The following is a 17,138-nucleotide window of genomic DNA, read 5'->3' as shown; positions in this document are numbered from 1 at the left end:
TATATATATATATATATATATATATATATATATATATACACAGAGAGAGAGAGAGAGAGAGAGAGAGAGAGAGAAATGCAAATATATGATCAATATAGATACATACAATAGACATTATATTTATATATAATTATACATAAGTTCAAGTTTTATTTTATATTCACTTTTCTTAAGTTCTCAGCACCTTGTAGTTTGTTCAATGTTACAAAACCTGAAGATCAGCATTTTTCATGTATGTTTCTGTTAAGCACTTTATTACTAGAAATAATCAACCATTGTTTGTATTTTTGTCTTCAATGCTCAGTACAATAACACACCTTTACCTCTCAACTGTCCTGATTCCATCAGGATAGTCCTGATATTAGGGGACTGTCCTGATCAGCCAGGAGCTTGTCCCGGCATGAGGACCAGCTGGGACGTATCTCCACTCTTCATTTTACATACGTGATGTGTGACCCAGTTAGTGGTGCTCTCTTTATATAAGGGAAGATGGAAGGGAGATGTAAGTGGATGGAGGGAAGTGCAAGCTATGCCCTCCATGGTGCTGGCCACGCCCACACATCACTGGCCACACCTAGAGTGGGACGGCACTTCTCACATTAGGCCTTTTATCATTTTTAACCCCAGGCCCATGTGGCCCTTACTCTGTCTCTGGGCAAATGTTCAGGGCATTGATACTAGAGACACACACTGGGCACTGATGTTAGACACACAGTCCTGGCACAAGGCACACACACACTGGGCAGTAACGTTAGGCACACAGTCCTGGCACTGGGCACACACTGGACACTGACGTTAGGCACACAGTCCCGGCACTGGGCACACACTGGACACTGACGTTAGGCACACAGTCCTGGCACTGGGCACACACTGGACACTGACGTTAGGCACACAGTCCCGCCACTGGGCACACACTGGGCACTGACGTTAGGCACACAGTCCTGGCACTGGGCACACACTGGACACTGACGTTAGGCACACAGTCCTGGCACTGGGCACACACTGGACACTGATGTTAGGATCACAGTCCCGGCACTGGGCACACACTGGACACTGATGTTAGGATCACAGTCCCGGCACTGGGCACACACTGGACACTGACGTTAGGCACACAGTCCTGGCACTGGGCACACACTGGACACTGACATTAGGCACACAGTCCTGGCACTAGGCACACACTGGGCACTGACTTTAGGCACAGAGTTCTGGCACTAGGCACACACTGGACACTGACACAGTCCAGGCACTGGGCACATACTGGGCACTGACGTTAGGCACACAGTCCCGGCACTGGGCACATACTGGACACTGACGTTAGGCACACAGTCCCGGCACTGGGCACACACTGGGCACTGAGGGTGGGCACACAGTCCTGGCACTAGGCACACACTGGGTTCTGACGTTACGCACACAGTCCTGGCACTGGACATACACACACTGGGCACTGATGTTAGGCACACAGTCCTGGCACTAAGCACACACTGGGCACTGACGTTAGGCACACAGTCCTGGCACTGGGCACACACTGGACACTGACGTTAGGCACACAGTCCTGGCACTGGGCACACACAGGGCACTGATTTTAGGCACACAGTCCCAGCACTGGGCACACACTGGGCACTGACATTAGGCACACAGTCCTGGCACTGGGCACACACAGGACACTGACGTTAGGCACACAGTCCTGGCACTGGGCACACACTGGACACTGATGTTAGGCACACAGTCCTGGCACTGGGCACACACAGGGCACTGATGTTAGGCACACAGTCCCGGCACTGGGCACTGACGTTAGGCACACAGACCTGGCACTGGGCACTGACGTTAGGCACACAGTCCTGGCACTGGGTACTGGACTGGTCACTCATACAGAAGTTAGGGCACAGTGAGGTTTTTGCAGAAAAAGTTTATTTGTGTCATTAGATTGCGTCAGCTGTGATGTTGGTTATTAAGAAAAAGCATCAGGTAGAAACAAGGAGAACAGATTCACTACAAAATATTGCATCATATGTAGAAACTTACAGACCCTGACGCCCACAAATCTTTGGATGATAATATTTATTATATGTTTCTAGTCGCTGGCATGGTGGGGGGGGGGGGGGGTGGGTATTGTGTGATCTCGTCACACTGCTAATGAACCAGCCCTTGGGGAGGACGGAACTAGGCAACCTTGGGTGGTCTCCTGGTAACAGTAATGCTACATCCCCTCCCAGCCTCTCCTGCATGTCTGGGCATAGGACAGGGAAGAGGTGAGAATGGGCACTGGCTGTATTATTATAATATAGTAGCATATAATACCTTCTGTATTATTATTATAATATAGTAGCATATAATACCTTCTGTATTGTTATAATATAGTAGCATATAATACCTTCTGTATTATTATTATAATATAGTAGCATATAATACCTTCTGTATTATTATAATATAGTAGCATATAGTACCTTCTGTATTATTATAATATAGTAGCATATAGTACCCTTCTGTATTATTATAATATAGTAGCATATAGTACCCTTCTGTATTACGCTTTCAGGAATATATAGAGTTCAGTCCATGGCCCATTCCTGGGGGTTCTCATAGACAGGAATAGAGCATTGTAAGTTCTTCCAGAGCAGAGGGTCTGGTATCCCCCCTGCCCTAGAGACAGATATGTGACCACAGAGAGGGGGGCAGGTAATAGCCCCCACCATGGGGTAGTTGTGCTTCTTGTTATTTTAGACATCTGCGGTAATGCCAGTTCCATGTGTCCTTATTGCCAGATATACACTGTATTGTACACAAAGTGAGGGGTTATACAGACACCTCCAGACCCCTGATTATGGTGTAGATGAATCCCTGGTGATTACAGCCTACATACATGGTACACGTACATAGGACGTGACATGTACCATCTATAGAGAGGAGATCACTTTATACTGTGGTCCTTCCCATACACAGGATAAATGTATTAGTAGATTGGTCCCAGCAGGACTGTAGATGTCAGATATTACCCAGAGGCAGAGCTCACCCATCCCTGGGATCACATTGGGCATCAGTTACAGTTGGATGTACGTTGTTCAGTGTATTTAGCTGCATCTGTCCAGTACCTGGAGATGTGAGTGTGACTCAGTGTGTAAAGCACAGAGATAGTGTCAGTGCACAATATAATAATGTAAGGAGGTGTCACATACACAAGAGAGAATAGAGTCTAGACGGTTATTAATAAATGGGCACCATGGTGGCTCAGTGGTTAGCATTTCCCGACCAAGGCCTCATCGGTGTGAAGTTTATGTGGTTTCCTCCCACACTGTACTAGTAGCAGGGGCGCACACAGGGGGGGGGGGGGGGTTGGTTCTCCAGAAACCCCTGCCCTCCGCGAAGAACAGTGTCCCTACATAGCGGCACTGTACTATACAGCAGCCGCGGCGAAGTCAAAGAAGCGTCCTTACAATACAGCACCGTCACGTATGTTTCTTTGACAGCGCCGCGGCTGCTGTTCTGTGCAGTGTTGCTGAAATGGAGCTGCTGCACATGCGCATGCGCAGCAGCTAACTATATGTATATGCATGCGCAGCAGCTAACTATATGTATATGCATGCGCCCTTGAGTAGGTTGGCTGCTGAAACTAATCCTGTCAAGGAAATTATACTATAGGCTGTAATGGGGATGTGAATGACACATGTTCTCTATTAAGCGCTGTGGAATTGGTGGTGATATATAAATAAATGATGATAATACAAATGAGATTAAACACACACACCTGTCACAGTCCACATGGAGGCATCAAATAAGTAATGTGAATAGACATCCACAACTTCATATAACGTAGCAGCCACACTAATGATGTAAGTACCATCACTGGGAGGGATCAATGCACAATCTGCCAATCAGTAGCAACTTAGCTGTTGCTGCTGATCATCTTTTAGATACGCCCCTATAAAGCGTATCTGCCCGTGTGTCAAGGTCTGAAGTGTCACAGATAACTCGCCCCTGCCGTACTCATCCTACTCTGCCCCGTCTGCCTCTTGTAAGGACATGTGAGTGAGTATTTTTGGTGATTATGTACAGTACAGAAATGTACATTGTATGAAAAACTGACGCCCAACTCTAAATGATGATGAGTCCTTTATGCTCATTCTGCCCCAGAGTAAGAGGGGCTGGGGGTATATTTCTAGCTATCAGCAAAATAAGAGGGTGATTAGTCACAAGGAATATTTACCTGGCACAGCCTCTCTTAAGCCCGTGTAGTATGTAAGACACCCACATACATATATAGATATATATGTATATATATAAATACTCATGTAATACACGCAGCAGCCACTGAATGGCACTTATACTCTACACAGATAACACACATCTGCCACAAGGTGCTTCCATTGCTACATGAAGAATAGGCACCTCTAACACACAGTCACCTTTGGTCCAATAACCTAGTAATTAATGCACATTGTTTCAATGGTTGTCTATAGCTACTGACTGATACTGGCCCTGAGCTCTCTCCTTCTCAACTTGGAAAAAGATGAATGTCTCTGAGCCCACGGTCACATCCTCTGCTCACCAAGCCATGAGCTACACCAGACTCTCATCTGTGACCTCTGGATCTGTGAAGGACACACTTAATCATGTCACCACTTCCAGGTAATCAGAAGCACGACACTGTCCTGTCTCTGGAGCACAGTATGACCATAGTAATGTCTTCTCACTCTATACCGCCTTACAATGACCATCACATAACGCCTACTACATGGCCCCAGTGACCCTTCTACAGATCTTCCATGTACGATCTAGACATCCAACACATGGTTGAGGTAGGAGATGTAGCAGATTGCCAGACGAAGAATCTCAATCTTTGAGAGTTTTTTGTCAGGTGGCAGAGTGGGCAGAAGTCGTCGAAGCTCTGCAAATGCCACATTAAAGGCCTCCACGCGGATGCGCTCCCTTGTAGCATGTGCTGAGCGATACTTTGCGGTGGCTCGTCTTCTCCTCCTCTTCTCCTCACGGCTCAATTGTGGGGGAAGACATGGAGTATCACGGTCTCCTCCCTCAGCCTCAGATACACTTTCCCCCTTTAAGTCGCTCACTGCGGAGTCGGATTCAGACTGTGCCGATGGTTGGTCCGAATCTACCTGTTCTGGACTCAGCATCATCTTTGCTCTCTGCTGCCCCTGCAAAATCAGAAAAGTGGTGAGGTGGAAAAGAAGGAAAGTGGTCATAAAAGAGCACAACCATCAAAGAGCTCAATCGTTACATAAACACGTTGGAAGCATTGGTGCCAATCTGCCAGGGTCTTCATTGTGTACTGCTAGAGATGTGTCTAAATATCCTGTTATCTGAAACATCAACTGAAAAGAGACTTTCTCATCCTGTATGGAGACCACAGACTGCAAAATTTGGTTGTTTTGGTCTAAACTGCTTGATTTCCGTACAATGAGCGACACAACAAACTAGCAGAAGGACCAGACTGGAAGAAAGACCCAATCACCATAAACGTTGAAACACGGATGAGAGTCTCTACATTGTGCTGCCCACAACACATAAACCGATTTCTAGAAAAGTTTCCGCAATTTATCTCATTATAGACACATGTAAAGAATGTTGTCTGAAGACAGCTCACACCGATACCTCCTCTGAGTGGCCTCTTCTACCTCTCCACTACATTCTAATTATACTTAATGTAGTAATATTTAGTGGTGGTTGAGAGGGTTGTGCTATCACTAATATGGATCTTGGGGTGCTGTACAGAGGCTCAGTGTCCCATTGTCCATGCTCCGCTCATCGCTGTTTTTCCCACTAGCAAGAAATCGCTCTAAAATATTGCAATACAAGCTGTAGTTTATACTACTTGCAAACTAAAATAGTGTCTTATAATACATCATCACCCAGATGGGGTCTTATAATACATCATCATCCAGATGGGATCTTATAATACATCATCACCCAGATGGGGTCTTATAATACATCATCACCCCCAATGGAATCTTATAATACATCATCACCCCAATGGGGTCTAATAACCTATCATCACCCAGATGGAGTCTTATAATACATCATCGCCCAGATGGAGTCTTATAATACATCATCACCCAGATGGAATCTTATAATACATCATCACCCAGATGGGGTCTTATAATACATTGTCACCCAGATTGGGTCTTATAATCTATCATCACTAAGATGGGGTCTTATAATACATCATCACCCAGATGGGGTTTTATAATACATCATCACCCAGATGGAATCTTATAATACAACATCACCAAGATGGGGTCTTATAATACATCATCACCCAGATGGGGTCTTATAATACATCATCACCAAGATGGGGTCTTATAATACATCATCACCCCGATGGAATCTTATAATACAGCATCACCCAGATGGGGTCTTATAATACATCATCACCCCGATGGGGTCTTATAATACATCATCACCCAGATGGAGTCTTAGAATACATCATCACCCAGATGGAATCTTATAATACAACATCACCCAGATGGGGTCTTATAATACATCATCACCCCGATGGGGTCTTATAATAAACTACTTACTTGTATTTTCGTTGTCTAGCAAAACATTTCCTTTAGCAATGTCTATGTCACCTGTCTGTCTCATCCCTCTATACACCTGTCTGTCTCATCCCTCTCCTATACACCTGTCTGTCTCATCCCTCTCCTATACACCTGTCTGTCTCATCCCTCTCCTATACACCTGTCTGTCTCATCCCTCTCCTATACACCTGTCTGTCTCATCCCTCTCCTATACACCTGCCTGTCTCATCCCTCTATACACCTGTCTGTCTCATCCCTCTATACACCTGTCTGTCTCATACCTCTCCTATACACCTGTCTGTCTCATCCCTCTATACACCTGTCTGTCTCATCCCTCTCCTATACACCTGTCTGTCTCATCCCTCTCCTATACACCTGTCTGTCTCATCCCTCTCCTATACACCTGTCTGTCTCATCCCTCTCCTATACACCTGTCTGTCTCATCCCTCTCCTATACACCTGTCTGTCTCATCCCTCTCCTATACACCTGTCTGTCTCATCCCTCTCCTATACACCTGTCTGTCTCATCCCTCTCCTATACACCTGTCTGTCTCATCCCTCTCTTATACACCTGTCTGTCTCATCCCTCTCCTATACACCTGTCTGTCTCATCCCTCTCCTATACACCTGTCTGTCTCATCCCTCTCCTATACACCTGTCTGTCTCATCCCTCTCCTATACACCTGTCTGTCTCATCCCTCTCCTATACACCTGTCTGTCTCATCCCTCTCCTATACACCTGTCTGTCTCATCCCTCTCCTATACACCTGTCTGTCTCATCCCTTTCCTATACACCTGTCTGTCTCATCCCTCTCCTATACACCTGTCTGTCTCATCCCTCTCCTATACACCTGTCTGTCTCATCCCTTTCCTATACACCTGTCTGTCTCATCCCTCTCTTATACACCTGTCTGTCTCATCCCTCTCCTATACACCTGTCTGTCTCATCCCTCTCCTATACACCTGTCTGTCTCATCCCTCTATACACCTGTCTGTCTCATCCCTCTCCTATACACCTGTCTGTCTCATCCCTCTCCTATACACCTGTCTGTCTCATCCCTCTCCTATACACCTGTCTGTCTCATCCCTCTCCTATACACCTGTCTGTCTCATCCCTCTCCTATACACCTGTCTGTCTCATCCCTCTCCTATACACCTGTCTGTCTCATCCCTCTCCTATACACCTGTCTGTCTCATCCCTCTCCTATACACCTGCCTGTCTCATCCCTCTATACACCTGTCTGTCTCATCCCTCTATACACCTGTCTGTCTCATCCCTCTCCTATACACCTGTCTGTCTCATCCCTCTATACACCTGTCTGTCTCATCCCTCTCCTATACACCTGTCTGTCTCATCCCTCTCCTATACACCTGTCTGTCTCATCCCTCTCCTATACACCTGTCTGTCTCAACCCTCTCCTATACACCTGTCTGTCTCATCCCTCTCCTATACACCTGTCTGTCTCATCCCTCTCCTATACACCTGTCTGTCTCATCCCTCTCCTATACACCTGTCTGTCTCATCCCTCTCCTATACATCTGTCTGTCTCATCCCTCTCCTATACACCTGTCTGTCTCATCCCTCTCCTATACACCTGCCTGTCTCATCCCTCTCCTATACACCTGTCTGTCTCATCCCTCTCCTATACACTTGTCTGTCTCATCCCTCTCCTATACACCTGTCTGTCTCATCCCTCTCCTATACACCTGTCTGTCTCATCCCTCTCCTATACACCTGTCTGTCTCATCCCTCTCCTATACACCTGTCTGTCTCATCCCTCTCCTATACACCTGTCTGTCTCATCCCTCTCCTATACACCTGTCTGCCTCATCCCTCTCCTATACACCTGCCTGTCTCATCCCTCTATACACCTGTCTGTCTCATCCCTCTATACACCTGTCTGTCTCATCCCTCTCCTATACACCTGTCTGTCTCATCCCTCTATACACCTGTCTGTCTCATACCTCTCCTATACACCTGTCTGTCTCATCCCTCTCCTATACACCTGTCTGTCTCATCCCTCTATACACCTGTCTGTCTCATCCCTCTCCTATACACCTGTCTGTCTCATCCCTCTCCTATACACCTGTCTGTCTCATCCCTCTCCTATACACCTGTCTGTCTCATCCCTCTCCTATACACCTGTCTGTCTCATCCCTCTCCTATACACCTGTCTGTCTCATCCCTCTCCTATACACCTGTCTGTCTCATCCCTCTCCTATACACCTGTCTGTCTCATCCCTCTCCTATACACCTGTCTGTCTCATCCCTCTATACACCTGTCTGTCTCATCCCTCTATACACCTGTCTGTCTCATCCCTCTCCTATACACCTGTCTGTCTCATCCCTCTCCTATACACCTGTCTGTCTCATCCCTTTCCTATACACCTGTCTGTCTCATCCCTCTCCTATACACCTGTCTGTCTCATCCCTCTATACACCTGTCTGTCTCATCCCTCTATACACCTGTCTGTCTCATCCCTCTATACACCTGTCTGTCTCATCCCTCTCCTATACACCTGTCTGTCTCATCCCTCTCCTATACACCTGTCTGTCTCATCCCTCTCCTATACACCTAGACGCAGCGCTAACAGGATAATGTGATAAATAATAGTCCTGAACAAACTGAGTCAGGGAAGATGACTCGTACAGCACCATTGATGAAGATAAATATGATTTAATATGACACAGAAGCATAAAAATACCACAAATACAATAAAGGCGATTTCTTCAGAGGGAAATGAAGGTGATAAAAGCGTCAGGGTATTTATTTTTGCACCAAACCCTCTGGAAATACCTATTGCTAAGGACAAGTTTCTTTATGATTCTTACCAGACTCCTTTTGGATATTTTCATTTCGCTGAACTTTGGTAGTTTCATTCTGTCCGTCGGATCATAGATCTATTGTTACGCTGGTTAAACCTACAGATGACGGCAGCATCTCTACCATTAGTTCAGACTTCATACGTATGCGCATCATTTACTCAGCCTGTGAACGGAGTGTAGTCGTAGAAAGTGCAATGTCAGCACAGTAGAGAACTTTACCTTCTATTACCGAGTCATCTTATATCGGGGCCCAGGTGGACTCACCGGTGGTCAGGTAAGTACTAACATCTGCCTCTCCCATGTGGCCTCAGTTGTTTATTCTTTGGAATAATAAATCAGTGATCTGAAGGATTTATGTGCATTAGAACAATGACATTCCTATTGTACTATTATATTGGACAATTCCAGTCCACAGTTGCTCATTGAAGGATCTAATTTATTTTTGCTATAGAGATGTGCACAATTTTCACGTGGAGTCTATCATAATTCTTGTCAAAAATAAGTCCTTTTTAAACATCTCATGAATCAGATAAACTAATCAGAATCGCTCTACCAATGTCTCAATAGATATATTGAGACATTGTAGAGCCTGTTCTGGACCTTCCATCCAGTGGAAGGTCCAGAACAGGCTCCCTGGGTTAAAGTTCTGGCTAACGTACACTATATTGCTAGTTTTCCTGGTTAGTTAATAATTTTTTTGTGGGCCCAGCCATACTCTTTCTACTCAGGTTATTGATATTTTCTTGCTATCCTTGATTCTATTTATCCTTTTGATATGACATATGCTTGATACATTGTTTTAGGGGTTTTCTCTTGCTTTTGTTCATTTTTAGATTTTTTATTGTTATTGTATTTGTGGTATTTTGCTTCTGTTTGTGTCATATTAAATCATACTTACTTTTATCAGTGGTGCTGTACGAGTCATCTTACCTGACTGAGTTTGTTCGGGACTATTTTTCATCACATTATCCTGTTAGTGCTGCATCTGTGTGTTGTTTTCTCCTGGTATTTTGAGGGAGGGATGCGGCCTCCTGTTTTGCAGCAGCTTTTTTTCCTAATTAATAGTCTATTTTATTTATTCATCTTTTTGTGCACCTAGTGGTACTAATTATCACCGATCTCCTCCCTGTCTTATACACATGTTTAATCCCTTTATGATACACCTGTAATTATCGCCTTTTCTGTCATTGACCATTTACCTTATCTCACACAGGTGTCATTGTCCCATCTCCCCTCTCACACACCGGTCATTGTCCCATCTCTCCTCTCATATACCTGTCTGTTCCATCATCCCTTTAACACCCGTCAGTGTCAAAACGTGGAATGGTAGATCCCTGGTAAGTCCAAACAGAAGCTTAATGCCAGTTTTACGTTATCTGTCACTATCCCATTACCTCCTCTTCTCTATCTGTCATTGTCCCATCTCCTCTCACACACACCTGTCATTGTCCCATCTCTTCCTCTTTTACACCTGTCATTGTCCCCTCTTACACACCGGTCATTATCCCATCTCCTCCTCTTCTGTTCCTGTCATTGTCCCATCTCTTCCTCTTTTACACCTGTCATTGTCCCATCATCATCTCTTCTACACCTGTCATTGTCCCCTCTCCCCTCTCACACACATGTCATTGTCCCATCTTCTCCTCTTCTACACCTGTTATTATCCCTTCTCCTCTTCTAAACCTGTCATTATCCCATCTCCTTCACTTTTACACCTATCATTGTCCCATCTCCTCCTCTCACACACCTGTCATTGTCCCATCTCTTCCTCTTTTTCACCTGTCATTGTCCCATCACCATCTCTTCTATACCTGTCATTGTCCCATCTCCTCCTCTTCTGTTCCTGTCACCATCTCTTCTACACCTGTCATTGTCCCATCTCTTCTACACCTGTCATTATCCCATCTCCTCCTCTCACACACCGGTCATAGTCCCATCTCCTCCTCTCACACGCATGTCATTATCCTGTCTCCTCCTCTTTTACACCTGTCATTGCCCCATCTCCTCCTTTTCTACACATGTCATTGTCCCATCTCCTCTTCTTTTACAGCTGTCATTATAACATCTCCCCTCTCACACACATGTCATTGTCCCATCTCCCCTCTCACACACCTGACATTATCCCATCTCCTCCTCTTTTCCACCTGTCATTGTCCCATCTCTACCTCTCACACACCTGTCATTGTCCCATCTCCTTCTCTTTTACATCTGTCATTGTCCCATCACCATCTCTTCTACAGCTGTCATTGTCCCATCTCCTCCTTTTCTGTTCCTGTCATTGTACCATCTCTACCTCTCACACACCTGTCATTGTCCCATCTCCTCCATTCACACACCTGTCATTGTCCCATCTCCTTCTCTTTTACATCTGTCATTGTCCCATCACCGTCTCTTCTACACGTGTCATTGTCCCATCTCTTCTACACCTGTCATTGTCCCATCTCCTCCTCTTCTGTTCCTGTCATTGTCCCATCTTCCCTCTCACATACCTGTTATTGTCCCTTCTCTTCATTTACACCTGTTATTGTCCCATCTCCTCCTCTTCTGTTCCTGTCATTGTCCCATCTCCTCCTCTTCTACACCTGTCATTGTCCCTTCTCCTCTTCTAAACTTGTCATTGTCCCATCTCCTCCTCTTTTCCACCTGTCATTGTCCCACCTCCCCTCTCACTCACCTGTCATTGTCCCATCTCCCCTCTCACTCACCTGTCATTGTCCTATCTCCTCCTCTCACACACCTGTCATTGTCCTATCTCCTCCTCTTTTACACCTATCATTGTCCCATCTCCTCCTCTCACACACCTGTCATTGTCTCATCTCCTCCTCTTCTGTTCCTGTCATTGTCCCATCTCCTCCTCTTCTAAACCTGTCATTGTCCCATCTCCTCCTCTTTTTCACCTGCATTGTCCCATCACCATCTCTTCTGTTCCTGTCACCATCTCTTCTACACCTGTCATTGTCCCATCTCTTCTACACCTGTCATTATCCCATCTCCTCCTCTCACACACCGGTCATAGTCCCATCTCCTCCTCTCACATGCCTGTCATTATCCTGTCTCCTCCTCTTTTACACCTGTCATTGCCCCATCTCCTCCTTTTCTACACATGTCATTGTCCCATCTCCTCTTCTTTTACAGCTGTCATTATAACATCTCCCCTCTCACACACCTGTCATTGTCCCATCTCCCCTCTCCAGGGCCGGATTAACCATAGGCTAACTGGGCTACAGCCCAGGGGCCTATGGCATCCAGGGGGCCCTTGAAAGTGCTCAGCAGCAGTATTGATTGGTCGGGGGCGGGGGCGCCCCCGGCGCGATCAGTGCTGCTGAGCACTTTTACTGCGGTCCTTCCCCGGCCAGCTGTAGTCTCCTTACTGAGGAGATCTCGTGAGTCTCACTCTCACGAGAGCCCCTCAGTAAAGAGTGTACAGCGCATCGGAGAAGGAGGTAAGTGCCAAGAGGGGGGGGGGGGGGGTCGTTCAGCTCGGATCACGGGGGGGGGGGGGGAGGGGCCCTCACGGGGGAACGGAGGCCCCCCTTAGCCCAGGGGCCTCCATTCCCTTAATCTGGCCCTGCCCCTCTCACACACCTGTCATTATCCCATCTCTCCTTTTACACACCTGTCATTATCCCATCTCCTCCTCTCACACACATGTCAGTGTCCTATCTCTTCCTTTTCTACACCTGCCATTGTCCCATCTCCTCCTCTTCTACACCTGTCATTGTCCCATCTCCCCTCTCACACACCTCTCATTGTCCCATCTCCTCCTCGTTTCCACCTGTCAATGTCCCATCTCCCCTCTCACACACCTGTCATTGTCCCATCTCCTGCTCTTCTGTTCCTGTCACCATCTCTTCTACACCTGTCATTGTCCCATCTCTTCTACACCTGTCATTATCCCATCTCCTCCTCTCACACACCGGTCATAGTCCCCATCTCCTCCTGTCACACGCCTGTCATTATCCCATCTCCTCCTCTCACACACATGTCAGTGTCCTATCTCTTCCTTTTCTACACCTGCCATTGTCCCATCTCCTCCTCTTCTACACCTGTCATTGTCCCTTCTCCTCTTCTACACCTGTCATTGTCCCATCTCCTCCTCTTTTCTACCTGTCATTGTCCCATCTCCCCTCTCACACACCTCTCATTGTCCCATCTCCTCCTCATTTCCACCTGTCAATGTCCCATCTCCTCCTCTCACACACATGTCAGTGTCCTATCTCTTCCTTTTTTACACCTGCCATTGTCCCATCTCCTCCTCTTTTCCACCTGTCATTGTCCCATCTCCCCTCTCACACACCTGTCATTGTCCCATCTCCCCTCTCACACACCTGTCATTGTCCCATCTCCTCCTCTTTTCCACCTGTCATTGTCCCATCTCCCCTCTCACACACCTGTCATTGTCCCATCTCCCCTCTCACACACCTGTCATTGTCCCATCTCCTCCTCTTTTCCACCTGTCAATGTCCCATCTCCTCCTCTCACACACCTGTCATTGTCCCATCTCCCCTCTCACACACCTGTCATTGTCCCATCTCCCCTCTCACACACCTGTCATTGTCCCATCTCCCCTCTCACACACCTGTCATTGTCCCATCTCCCCTCTCACACACCTGTCATTGTCCCATCTCCCCTCTCACACACCTGTCATTGTCCCATCTCCTCCTCTTCTACACCTGTCCAAAATTTTAATGGTGACTGGTAACTCCACACAGAAGCATAATGGCAGTTTTACATGAATGTGTTTATTCAAATATCTTACAGCGTATAGTTTAAATTCAGCTTTCAGAGCCGAAATATTAATGTATTTATTGTGAGATATGTGATGTATAATTAACACTTTCCTCATTGAACATAGCACTATTCCAGAATGACTCCATTTTTTTTTAAACAAAAGTGAAAGTACTCCTCTGTAAGATACAACAACAGGTGCTTGACTCTTTCTCAAATTATTCTTTTGGTAAAAAACAAAACATTATTTGTAGTTTTTTTGCAAGAAATTTAAGCCCAACCTGTGAAATGGTGTTTCCTGAACAATAAATGTTCCTAATTAGTACCTGGTCCTGATCAATAACTGATCCTGATCCTTAACTGGTCCTGATCAATAACTGATCCTGATCAATAACTGGTCCTGATCAATAACTGATCCTGATCCTTAACTGGTCCTGATCATAACTGATCCTGATCCTTAACTGGTCCTGATCAATAACTGATCCTGATCACCTACTAATTCCAGTCACTTACTGGTCCTGATATCCCCAGTGGTTCCTGCTGGATGGACAGACAGAAATGTAAAAATACATTTTAAAATAACCAGACTGAGTATTAGAAGGAGAAACGTGTTATCTGGGCTGGAAGTTCAGCCGGAGATCTGCTGCTGAACATACAATATTTACTCACATTAATCCTATGCTGACGTCAAACAAAAGTTGCAACATCCAGATTTCTGTATTTTCACACAATGCTGAGTTTTTTCTTATCTGTTGCTGTCGTTATATAGATCTGTTATTGGAATTATGTATTTTTCAAATAAGAATTCATAATTTTTATCTTCCTGTCTATCATTGATTACTAGAAAGTGTTTATTATCTGTGGATAATCAGTCCATTTGCTAACTGTCCAGAGTCTGTCTTCAGTCCATCTGTCTGTAAGGCTGTCAGCCCCCCCACCCCCCCCCCCCCCCCCCCTGCCCTCATCTATGTCATTAGACTGCCCGGTGATCAGTAAGATATAAGGAACTGGTCACAGGTTGTGTGTCCACCTCCCCCCTCCTCACCTTTCCAGTCCCGTCTCTCTCACCTTTTCTCCAGAGCGGGTATGGGGATCTCAGAGTGGATCTGGCTGGTGCAGGTCTGATGTGGGGCAGGTGGTAGGGGTCATCCCCAATTTGTACACATGGTGGGTGAGGCGGGCACTCCTCAGTGCCAGCCAGAGATGCCAGTCACCTCACCTAGGAGCAGGACAGAGTAGATGTGTGGGTGGTGCCCAGGACAGATGCTCAGTCTGACCTCTCGCTTGGGGCAGAGCGATGACATCTAGATAGGAAGCTGGTGATAGAGAGAGTGAGGAGGGGGAGGGATGGAGACAGCAGAAGATGAGCCTTCGTCCCCTGGGTATCACCGATCTCAGATGGAGAAAGAAAGGATGGGGAGGGGGTTTGTCTGTAACACACTTAATGCCCTTTAATGGGAATTTGCCATTGGACATTGAAAGCCGGCGCAAGGACCCTAACTGGTTGTGGCATCTGTCACTATTTCTGAGGGCAAACACAGAGATGGATCCTATTCTGGAAGTGCCCCCAGTACTGATATAGCCACAGACGGGGACCCCCCCTCGCTCTGCACAGCTGAGACCTCACTAATATCTGAGAATGTCTCTTCCTCACAGACTCATATAAACAAGGTCTCACCGCGACCCCCGGCCCTGATCACAGCTGCGGCCCAAACATCATCACTCTCTGCCATTCGCTGGCGGCCATGTTTGCAGATATTGGGAGATGAATCCGCGCAGGTCTCATTAACCCCTTTAATGCTGCCATCTCCGGCTCGATAAATGATACATGTCCCAATACTTAGATTGTACGCTCTTGGGTCCCTCCCTGTAAAGGGAGCTGTATGGTGATACCCCAAACAAATAACAGTAAATATATATGTGATATATTTCTCTTAGGGTGAGATTTATTGCTATGTGATGCTGAGCCTCTCAGACATCTTTATATAGCATCAGAACTGTTAGAACTTATATTACAGAGATATTCAGATAAACTCGCCCTAAATACTCTGCCATTTGGTCCCCAGCACCCGGCGTCTGCAGGTCCGATAATAACACAGGACTGTGGGATATTCCCCCATCACACAGCGCAATAAACTGACCGCGACAGCCCCAGCTGTACCCGTATAAACCACCTGTTCCAAAGCTACTTTATTGCTCTATAAATCTCTATATTACCCAATCTCTATATTGCACACATCTCCATATTACATACTCCTATATTGTTCATACCTCTATCTTGCACATGCACCTCTATATACACCCCTATATTGCACACATGTATATTAAACTCACTCCTCTATATTGCACACACATTCACCTCTATATAACACATACCTCAATATTACAGATACCTCTATATTGCACACACCTTTATATTACACCTAACTCTATAGTGCACACACCTCAATATTAAACACACACACTCACCTCTATATTACACACACATATTCACCTTTGTATTACACTCACCTCTATATTGCACACACTTTGTTATTAAACATACCCAATCACCTCTATATTAAACACACTTCTGTATTGCACACATGTATATTAAACTCTATATTGCAGATACATGCCTCTAGTACACCTCTATACTGTACATACCTCTATATTGCACACACCAATATATTGGAGACACCTGTATATCACACACGTGTACATCACGTGCACACTCGTTATCAAACCTCAGAACTGACTGCACAACAAAATCTCTTCTTTCTGAGGTTGATACATTCTGTTCAATCACCAGGGCTCTCCCTCTCTTTCTCTTCCCTCTCTCTCCCTCTCTCTCTCTCTCTCTCTCTCTCTCTCTTTCTCTTCCCTCTCTCTGTTCCCTCTCTCTCCCTCTCTCTCTCTCTCTCTCTCTCACTCACTCTCTTCCCTCTCTCTCCCTCTTCCCTCTATCTCTTCCCTCTCTCTCCCTCTCTCTCTCTTCCCTCTCTCTCCCTCTCTCCCTCTCCCTCTCTCTCTCTCTCCCTCTCTCTCCCTCTCTCTCTCTCTCTCTTTCT

General features: G+C 46.0%; 1 protein-coding gene across 7 annotated transcripts; it reads right to left on the bottom strand.

Moving 5' to 3' along the window:
* Positions 1 to 1,890: 1,890 nt before the first annotated feature.
* On the bottom strand, positions 1,891 to 15,842 carry NHLH2 (nescient helix-loop-helix 2). 7 transcript variants are annotated; one of them, XM_075197525.1, is made up of 4 exons: positions 15,157 to 15,758; positions 3,536 to 5,150; positions 2,337 to 3,281; positions 1,891 to 2,298 (listed from the first exon to the last, which is right to left on the bottom strand). In XM_075197525.1, the coding sequence occupies exon 2, from the start codon at positions 5,130 to 5,132 to the stop codon at positions 4,770 to 4,772; it is 363 nt and encodes a 120-aa protein (XP_075053626.1). In that variant the 5' UTR covers positions 5,133 to 5,150; positions 15,157 to 15,758; the 3' UTR covers positions 1,891 to 2,298; positions 2,337 to 3,281; positions 3,536 to 4,769. The 7 variants fall into 7 exon arrangements, with proteins under 7 accessions (XP_075053626.1, XP_075053625.1, XP_075053627.1 ...); XM_075197524.1 differs by having other exon boundaries at positions 1,891 to 2,371; positions 2,410 to 3,281; XM_075197526.1 differs by having other exon boundaries at positions 2,410 to 3,281.
* Positions 15,843 to 17,138: the final 1,296 nt, after the last annotated feature.

This window comes from Mixophyes fleayi, chromosome 2 (assembly GCF_038048845.1).
Source record: "Mixophyes fleayi isolate aMixFle1 chromosome 2, aMixFle1.hap1, whole genome shotgun sequence".
In the NCBI taxonomy this organism is placed as follows: Eukaryota; Metazoa; Chordata; class Amphibia; order Anura; family Limnodynastidae; genus Mixophyes; species Mixophyes fleayi.
The sequence above is the reverse complement of the archived record's forward strand: the minus strand, read 5'-3'. Positions and strand labels throughout refer to the sequence as shown.

What these genes read in the sequence shown, in the direction of transcription:
- NHLH2 (XM_075197528.1), bottom strand. Translation starts at nt 5,132, where the DNA reads ATGATGCTGAGTCCAGAACAGGTAGATTCGGACCAACCATCGGCACAG.